This window comes from Odontomachus brunneus, unplaced genomic scaffold (assembly GCF_010583005.1).
Source record: "Odontomachus brunneus isolate Ranch 3 - 2012 unplaced genomic scaffold, Obru_v1 Obru_scaffold_260, whole genome shotgun sequence".
Taxonomy (NCBI): domain Eukaryota; kingdom Metazoa; phylum Arthropoda; class Insecta; order Hymenoptera; family Formicidae; genus Odontomachus; species Odontomachus brunneus.
Window position 1 is genome coordinate 218,767 of NW_022639710.1, and position 10,185 is coordinate 228,951.

Sequence of the window (10,185 nt, forward strand, 5' to 3'; positions counted from 1 at the left end):
CGGTTTTCGAACGGCCATGGTCGCATGGTCAGTGTGCCCACTAGGGGTTTTCGAACGATCTGAGTGTGACAAAATACACACGAGTGATGTTTTCGAACACACCCCAAGACGTGGTAATGCTTGCCGCGCGGCGGAAGTTCACGCGACAGCCAATCAATATTTTGCTTTCCATAATAACCTTCTAGTTCTTACGGAAAAGCAACATATTGATTGGCTGTCGCGCGAACTTCTGTTGCGCGGCAAGCATTACCGAGTCCTGTGTGCAGAAGCCATAAAGGCCCTTGCAGAATGCCAGGCAGCAGACAATAGGAAAAGGCAATAGGAATTCGGATTAGTCAATTATTTCTATTCCCTGTTCCTATTGGCTAATGCTTATTTCTATTGCCTATAGCTTAGCATTGTGCAAGGACCTTAACTGGAGTGACGTGAGAAAGATAACAACGGATCAGTGAACAGCAGATCGAGTGTTATATCAAATATACGTCAAAATGGCTGAACTTATAGCGATCCCGTTAAAGAAACCTTCCGATATTGACGTAATAAAACCTCTTACTAATATCATAAAATCAACATACAACAGCCCAGGTAATCAAAAAGATTATACGGACGCTATTGCAGAATTCAGCAAGTTGAGGAACAATGCTTTATGGCGAGCTTTTGAAAAATATGAAAGTTCTTTGGAGGTTATTTACAGGTATGTATGACTCATCTTTAATTAACAATTGTTTCAACTCTGTAGATCGATAATTAAATATCTAGATACTACGGACTTGCAAATTCCTTTAACGAAATATATATTGCATTTATTATGCATCCTATTCTAGGATCTTAGAATCCATGTGAATTATTCGATTAAATTCTCATCAATGAAAAATATTTAATCAATTTGCTCAATGATTACTTAATTCAAACATGGTAATTATTTAGAACAACTATCCTCACCTCCGATTTTTATGAAAATAGGCTTATTTGACACGTTTTTGCGTTAAATAAAAGAATCTAGCCGAGAAAATGTCGCTTTGCCTCACGAAGCGAGATATTTAGCATTAAAGTTAGTCACATCCGAGGTTGAGGAATATGTCATCTGAACATAATGCGAATTAGGCTTGTACTGAGATGACTATTTACCAATATTGAATTACATGTTTTACTTTACTCAAAAATAGTAATTATTTCCTACTATAATTTAGGTTTTATATAAATTTTTGTTTTTGATTAAAGCAGAAAATTTAGCAGTAAATATTTACAGACCCCATAGCGCAAGCAGATTCACACGAGTGCGTTGTTGAACGCGCTATAGGATATGTAAATATTTACTGCTACATTCTCTAACCTTAACACTAAATATTTCACTTTGCAAGGCAGAGCGACATTTTTTTCTTCCAGATTCTTTTATTTTATGCAAAAACGCGTCGAATGAGCTTATTTTCATCAAAATCGAAGGTGAGGATAGATGTTTTAAATACCTCAAACATTTTAAATTTCATAATCGAACTTCAGATTTAATTTTTACAAATATTATCAGATTTCAATAAAATAATACTGGATTAGTAAATTGAGACTAATGAAAGTATGTTAAACTTCTATTTAATTTCTCTATTTACAGAATTCTATGAAAAACACTCACTCTATTTCTCATTTTTAAGCTGTAAGAATTTCCAATTCAAATCTGAAATCAGTTTAAACTATATATATGTATATATATGTATATGTATATATATATATACACACTCACATGTACATATAGTGCAAATTGACTTTAGGTTCGAATTGGAATATATATGTATAAATATAAAAATATATGTATTATATATATATATACATATGTGTGTGTGTGTGTATTTTTTATACATCAAGTTTTTGTAATATTAGACTGTTATTTTTATATCTCAAAGTCAGTTATTATTATTGATAATGGTCAGTAAAGGATCAAAATCTAATGACAAATGATATTATTATATCTCTTTGAGTATAAATAATTCAAATATTTGAAGTCTCAATATAAAATTTTAAGGCCCAGTTCCATAACCTCCAGTTAACTAAACTGGCTGGTTATTCCATTGGCCTGACCAATTGCATTTGACATTAAGAAGAGTTAATCAGAATTAACCAATCACTATTGAGACTTAATCGAGTTAAAATTAAATGGATGTTGTGGAACTTGGTTTAAATCGTTCAGATCCTTTGAATCTAATTAAAAAAAAAATATATATATATATATTTTTTTTTTTATTATATATATATATATATATATTTAAATTGAAAGGATCTGAATAACTTAAAGTTTAATGTTGAGATTTCAAATGTTTGAATTATACCTATCCGGAGAGGTAGTAAGCACATGCCATTTTGTTATAAGATTTTGATCCTTCACTATCGATAATATTAACTGACTTTAAGATATAAAAATAATAGTCTAATGTTACAAAAAGTTAATATAACCAAAAGTATCATATTTTTATGGGTGTTTTTATGGGTTATACATAAAGGAGAATATCTTTTTTAGATTTAACAAACTTTATTGACTTTAAACGGATTTATTCATTGGAGTGATCTAAACAAATATTTTAAACAATAAATACTATTATTTGACAATCAATACTTTTGTTTTAAATAATTTTATTGCTTGTTAAAAAAAACAATTGTTTTAAATTTACTTATTTTATTTAAAAAATGTCAATATTGTTTAAATACTTCTAATGAAATCTTTCTTTTTTTACGTTGATGTCAGTCTTTTCCATTTCATCATGTGTCTATCTCCTCATGGTGACTATCCATCCATTGAATACAATTCCTATTTCTTGAATAAAAGTAATTAGAAAGGAACAGGTGATACTAATAAACTATGATGATATCTTTATAACTCATACTTATAATGTACTTTTACATCGTTCAAAAAATATTGCATTGTCATACTTACTAGCAAACATTACAAATAATGCAATAACAGCTGATACGTGGTAATCATCTACTATGCCAAATTAATTATAGTAAGATAAATCACAAAAACATTTAGCAAAATAACATATATGTTGAATAAAAAAATAACAATGTTTAAAGAGAAAAGTTATCTTCAGATTTTTATCTTGACATAAAATAAAGTATAGAACATAGGATAGAAATATTATATCATAAAAAAGCAGTAAAGCATCATTTAAAAGAGGAATTATCTGAGGAAAAATAATATATCTAACCATATTTAAGTATATCTAATAGATTAGATATAAGCAAATATGAATTTTATCTTTATCCAGTCATATCTACAGAGATACCCTTATGAAAATTTACTTACGTTTTTTGAAGTTCAAGTAATTTAAAATATTATGAAGTATATTAACAGTTATGCACATAAATTTAAAGTTTATTCAAACTTATTGAATTCACACACACACTTATTGAATTCACACCTAAGTAAATTTTTGGATTATTTACTTACTATGAGATTTAAGTGCCTTGTAAATATACTTTGAGTTTACTCTTAACAAGATAATACTTAAAACTCACTTCAATTACTTAATTACCTATTAAAAACTTTTTCATATATAATTATATCCGTACAAAATCTTTTTCGAGAAAAGATAAAAAGGTGCCAAAGTTCACATGCTTTCCTGCATGAGTAGAACTATCAAATTAAAATGAAATAAGTAGTTAGGCTAAAGTATAAATGCTGTTATCTTATTTAACAAATTTATGTTAACACGAACTATTATTATTTAAATTTCTATTTTCTACAAAAAGAGTAATATAGTTAGGTCAAATAAAAATAAAACATGAAATATAATCATTTAAACTTATTCCACTTTCTACAAAAGGAGTGATATCATGTAGTTAAGCCAAGTAAAAATAAATGTAAAAACATTAAAATAAAATATTTTCATTGAAACTTCTATTTTCTACTCTATAATTACATTTACCGTTACTCATTATAACAGTAACGCTGTTACAAGTAATGTGTTATTTTCGAACCTATATGTTCACACAAATGTACTAAAGTAAAATATTTAAAAATAAATAAAATTAAAACTCATACAAAAACGGCCCAAGGGCCCGCCAAGTGTTTTTTATATGAATCTTAATTTTATTTATTTTTAAACATTTTACTTTAGTACATTTGTGCGAACATATAGTTCCCTAGCGGAAAAATTCTACAAACAACTACGTGATTTTAGTATTAATTCACGCATTTCTACAGCGAAATAGGAAATATTACAAAATACTAGGAAATACTACGAAAACTGTAAATGTCGCAATAATATATAGAGTTCCTCGTAGTAAAGTTCCACAACTTTTGAGAATATACAATTAACTTCTGCCAATCATCTAAAATTACAACTTTAATGTTGATTTACAATACCAATATTATCTTAAAAATACTAAGTGTGAGCAACATAGTTAGTTGTTATTTCTTTTAAAAATATACAACTTATTATACATTATCAGAAATTTTTAAAATTTGTTTTGTTGGAATAGTTTGTTGTAATAATTAGTATTATCCAAAAATGGAATAACAAATTACAGCTTTCTGCAATGATTTTGTAATAGCCAAAATCTGTTAAAAGATTACAATTGTATTACAACGAACATTAAACGTAGAATTTAATACGTATAACATCAAGAGTGTTAGTAAAACGTGCAATAAAATTCTATATTTTAGAATTTTAAGTTTATGCTGTGATGTGTTTTATACCGTTTATATAAACTATAGTTTATACTTCTTGTATTAGATATGATGTTTATAAATCTTGCATAAGCAAATGATCTCAACGTGTATATGTGTATATTGAATAAACGGTTTATTAAAATTTTTGCATTGATTTATAGCTTTAAGCTGTAATTAGAAATGCTGGTAGAAATTATGCGTAACCATAACTTTCTTCGTGTAATAAAACATAATTTTTACGTCTTCATATGCTCATCTACAACAAATGAAAAAACCGCGTATTTTCTTATGAATAGTTAATCTTACGAATAGTAATCTTAACATGGTTTGGTATTAAAAGCTTTTTCTTTTCATGTAGTATATCTAATTTAGTTGTAGTTTTAGCATATTTTTTGTTGTAATTAGTTGTCGTTCGACGAAGTTGTTATATCAAAAGTTGTAGAATTTTTTCGCCAGGATTACAAAGTTCGAAAATGGCACATGTAACGGCGTTACTGTTACAAGGAGTAACGATAAATGTAATTATAAGTAGAAAATAGAAGTTTCAATAAAAATATTTTATTTTAATGTTTTTACATTTATTTTTACTTAACTTAATTACATGATATCATTCCTTTTGTAGAAAGTGGAATAAGTTTAAATGATTATATTTCGTGTTTTATTTTTACTTGGCCTAATTACATAATATCATTCCTTTTGTAGAAAATAAATTAATATAATTTATGTAATAATAGTTCATGCTAACATTTTTAGTTTATATAATAATAACATTTTTAGTTTATATAATAATAGTTCGTGTTAACATTTTTAAATTTGTTAAATAAGATATTGTATTTTTAACATAAAACATTTTTATTTTATTTTTACTTAGCCTAAGTACTTTTATTTCAATTTGATAGTTCTATTCATACAGGAAAGTGTGTGAACTTGGCGCTCTTTTTACTTTTTTTATTGAAAAAGATGTTTTGTACGGATATTACATCTTTTTCACAAAACTTATGTATTAAATACTTATTATACATATATAAATTTGACGCAATTCATAAATCTTCTATGGAAAATACGTCATGTAAATGTGTGTATACAGGCTGTGTTCCGATATTCACTGCCAGTACTGAAAATGTATAGTTCATGTCACGTATATTGTACATTTTCAGTACTGGCAGTGAATTTCGGAACGCAGTAATACACGCACACATTTACATGATACGCACTCGGCCAGTATAGAGGCCTAGATGAAAGGACAAGCGACATTAGAATCGATAAGTGAGTTATCGATAGAAGCTGACATCTTGTTTCTCTATAGTTTGTTGGAAGACATGTATGTGTCACAGTAAATGTGAAATTTAGCATGAAATAACGTGTAAAGCATTGCTTGGGCGTTTACCGGAATATATTGTAATTGGTAGAAAAGTTAAAGAACGAAGACAAAGTATATATTTAGTTTATTGCACAAGGGTCATTCTTTATTAAATCTGATACCTCCTGTCCAAAAATTGGGATAACCAATCCGTAAACTTTAGCTACCATATTAGATCCGCCATATTGAAATTTGACACTATTATCATAGATTTAAAATCAGCGATTGACGAAACGCTGCAATACTGAATTTAACAAGCATTAAACAGTGTAAGTCTCAGTTAATAATATCATTTTTTACCATTTTCGTAGCATTTAGCCGCCATATTGGATCCGACCACTTTGAAATTTGATATGCTGATTCAAATTCGTTATCAGCGATTGAAAAAACGCTGTAATACTAGATTTCATGAAAATAGCAACCAGTTTAATACGTTTTAATTAGTGATTTCACTATTTATAGTTAGTTTTCCTCAGATTTTGACCGCCGTATTAGGTTCGTCATATTGGTGTTTAAAAAGGCCAGGGTCTAAACAAAAGTACATAAATAAAGCTATAAAATGTCTAGGTATAGCTTCCGGAATAGCTATAAAATAAGCACAAAAAGAAATTTTTTGGTTGCTCTAATTTTTAGACAGGGGATTGTCAGATTTGACAAAGAATGCCCTATATTCAGGGAGTCCCATTTTAAAAGATGCCTTGATAATTCTTTAACCAAGCATATTCAGCAAAAATGTTTCAGACAAAAGTTGTCAGGCTCGAAAGGGGATATCTAAAGATGACCTTGGGAGTCATTTTGAAGGTTATTCAAAGCTCAACTTTGCTTTTTAGATAGAAATATCTATTTTTTATTACGGACTTTTATTCTACATAAAGAAACTAACAACTTTTGTTTGAAAAAATATCTTATATGACCTCTATTTTCTAAGATATTTACGGAAATATCTATAAAATTATTGGTTTCAATAATTTTTTACTCGTATTTTATCAACTTTACTGAAAAATAGCAAGAGATAAAAATTGTTTACTTTCTTCTCATAGAGCTCTGAAAATTTTTTCAGAATTTTTTAATTAACTTCTTAGTACTGCATTTTCTTGTATTTTCTCGAAATACTAAAAAATTCTGAAAAAAATTCTCAGATCTCTATAAGAAGAAAATAAATAATTTTTTATCTCTTGCTATTTTTCGGTAAAGTTGATAGAATTCGAGTAAAAAATTATTGAAACCAGTAATTTTGTAGATATTTCCGTAAATATCTAAGAAAATAGAGGTCGTATAAAAAATTTTTTAAACAAAAGTTAGTTTTTTTTACGTAGAATAAAATTCCGTAATAAAAAATAGATATTTCTATTTAAAAAGCAAAGTTGACCTTTGAATAACCTTCAAAATAATCTCCAAGATCAAAGTCAAAGTCTCCTTCAAATGTTCTCCTCTGAATCCGGCAACTTTTGTTTGAAACATTTTTACTGAATATGCTTGGCTGAAGTATTATCAGTGTGCATCCTTTAAAACGGGATACCCTGTATATAGGGTGAATCAGAACAACCTTTTAATATTAAAAGTATAAAATTCTAAGACACTTTTTCCTTTGATAAAGCTTTGGCAAACGCGTAATTTTAAAGTTATTACCAAAAATAGTTACTCTATTGTGGGCCGGGTTCAAAAGATAGGAAGGGGCGGCGCAACTCACACACGGGCGGGTGCCCGCTGCTTGTCGTGTGTGCCGCGCGATTGCAACATTACAAGTTACAACATTGCCAATCAGAAGAATCTTTCCTACGCACAATAGAGATTTATGTGTTTTGGCAATGAATATTGGAATGCAGCTAGTGTGGCGAAGAACTGACTGCAGCGGGCATCCAATATTAGCACCCACGTATCATAGTGAGTTGCGCCGCTCCTGCCTAAAATATCTTCATTGAAAACACTTAAGTATGTTAACTTTTCTTTTTCCCATATAAATGTGATTTTTTAATGTCCAAGGTCATCTGAAGGACAACATATCATGTATGGTTGAATTTGCTTTTTATGAACTGCATTACTACATTAATGAAAATATGCTATTCCATTTAAAAAAAATCGCAATGACCTCGAAATCTCAAAAACTATGACCTCGAGAAAAATTTTTCGCTCATCATAATATGTGTCCCTTCCAATCGAACAACTTTTTTCTGTAATATTTTCCCGTATCATCAAAAACAACGGAGATATTTTAAATGGTCGGGTTAGAGGAAACCCCTGTATACAGGGTGTTTTATTTTAATCTAACCAGGCGAATATTTCAAACGCTGTTGAGTTTAGAGAAAAATGTTTCAGACAAAAGTTGTAGGATTCGGAGGGGGACACAAGATGGTGAGTTTGAGTTTTCGATGAAGGTCAAACTGAAGGTCATATGAAGATAAACTTTGTTTTTTTTAATGGAATGTAGTATTTTTCATTGCATATTCTGAAAGAACATAAAATTCTGCGTTAAAATTGTCTGATACGTTTTTCATGAAAATCCATAATTTTTGAGGAAATTTAGCAATTAAAGAAAAAAAAAGTAAAGAGAATCATGCATCAATTTGTACATGTTCATGAACATTTTTCGTTCTTAGAGTTACCCGGAATCAACGGCGTGGACGTGACGAAAATCTGATCCCATCGGGGTGCTTAATTTACGTGAGTCCCCTTGCCTCTCACTTTCGGGGTGCTTGATTACAGTGAGTCTCCTCGCCTCTCACTACGTATCAGACTACATTACAGGACTACGTAACATTACAGGAGATGTTCAAAAACGTCTCCTTCAACGGCTAGGCACATGCGCAATCGACGCTGAAGTGAAAGCGTCGTTTTTCGTAACATTTCTTCAGGAATTAGTGCCATTGCATTACGTATGCGATTCTGCATGTCATCGGGAGTTGTTGGCTCTGTAGCAAAAACAATCCCTTTCGTAACTCCATAAAAAATAATCGCACGGTGTTAAGTCTGGTGAATTCGATGGCCAGCGAATGAAACCATTTCTGCCTATCCAACGTTGAGCAAATCTTTCATTTAAATAATCGCGGACAACACCCGCACAGTGTGCCGGGACGCCATCGTGTTGGAACCACATGTCTCTGAGAGTTTGCAAATTGATGTCTTCCATCAACTCTTGCAGATCAGTTTGCAAAAACTACAGGTACATCGCTCCGTTTAAATTGGCATTAAAAAAGTGTGGTCCAACAATTTGCCCATCCAATATTCCGCACCAAGCATTGACTCTCCATTGGTGCTGATTGTCTACACGACGTAACCAAAACGGATTAACATTTGAATAGTAATGGCAGTTGTGGCGATTGAAATCTCCGTTATTGTGGAATGAGGCCTCATCGCTAAAAAGCATCCTGTCGAAAAACATGTTATCTTCTTCCAGTCTTTGCAAAGCCCACCGACAAAATTGAACGCGTACCCCTTTCTGATCATCAGTCAAAGCCTGATGTCTTTCAATGTGGTACGGGTGGAAGTGATTCACCCTTAAAACACGGTTTATCGTAGAAAAAGATGTGTGCAAATCATGTAAGTAATCATCCGATACTTCTTTCTTTTATATGAATGAAACGTTGCCTAAGGACGGACGCGATACGATGTAAGAATACAATAATGGAAGTTCGTCACGTCCACGCCGTTGATTCCGGGTAACTCTAAGGACGAAAAATGTTCATGAACATGTACAAATTAATGCATGATTCTCTTTACTTTTTTTTTTCTTTAATTGCTAAATTTCCTAAAAAATTATGGATTTTCATGAAAAACGTGTCAGACAATTTTAACGCAGAATTTTATGTTCTTTCAGAATATACAATAAAAAATACTACATTTCATTTAAAAAAACAAAGTTGACCTTCATATGACCTTCAGTTTGATTTTCATCGAAAACTCAAGCCCATCATCTTCTGTCCCCCTCCGAATCCTACAACTTTTGTCTGAAACATTTTTCTTTGAACTCAACAGCGTGTGAAATGTTCGCCTGGCTAGATTAAGATGAAACACCCTGTATATATATATACAGGGTGTTCGGAAAGTACCGGGACGCCCGAATATCAGGAAAAATATAAGTTTTACAAAAAAATGTTTCAGACAAAAGTTGTGGCGTTTAAAAAGATGTATTTACTGATCACATCAGTTTGACCTTGGGTTGCGTAGC

At 30.5% G+C, this 10,185-nt stretch overlaps 1 protein-coding gene across 1 annotated transcript in view; it reads left to right on the forward strand.

Moving 5' to 3' along the window:
- Positions 1-317: 317 nt before the first annotated feature.
- LOC116852879 (programmed cell death 6-interacting protein) overlaps positions 318-10,185 on the forward strand; it is a 48,145-nt gene continuing 38,277 nt past the window's right edge. The window contains exon 1 of the mRNA XM_032833635.1: positions 318-694. Within this exon, the coding sequence (XP_032689526.1) occupies positions 489-694 (206 nt within the window). The 5' untranslated portion in view covers positions 318-488. The remainder of the gene's footprint in view (positions 695-10,185) is intronic.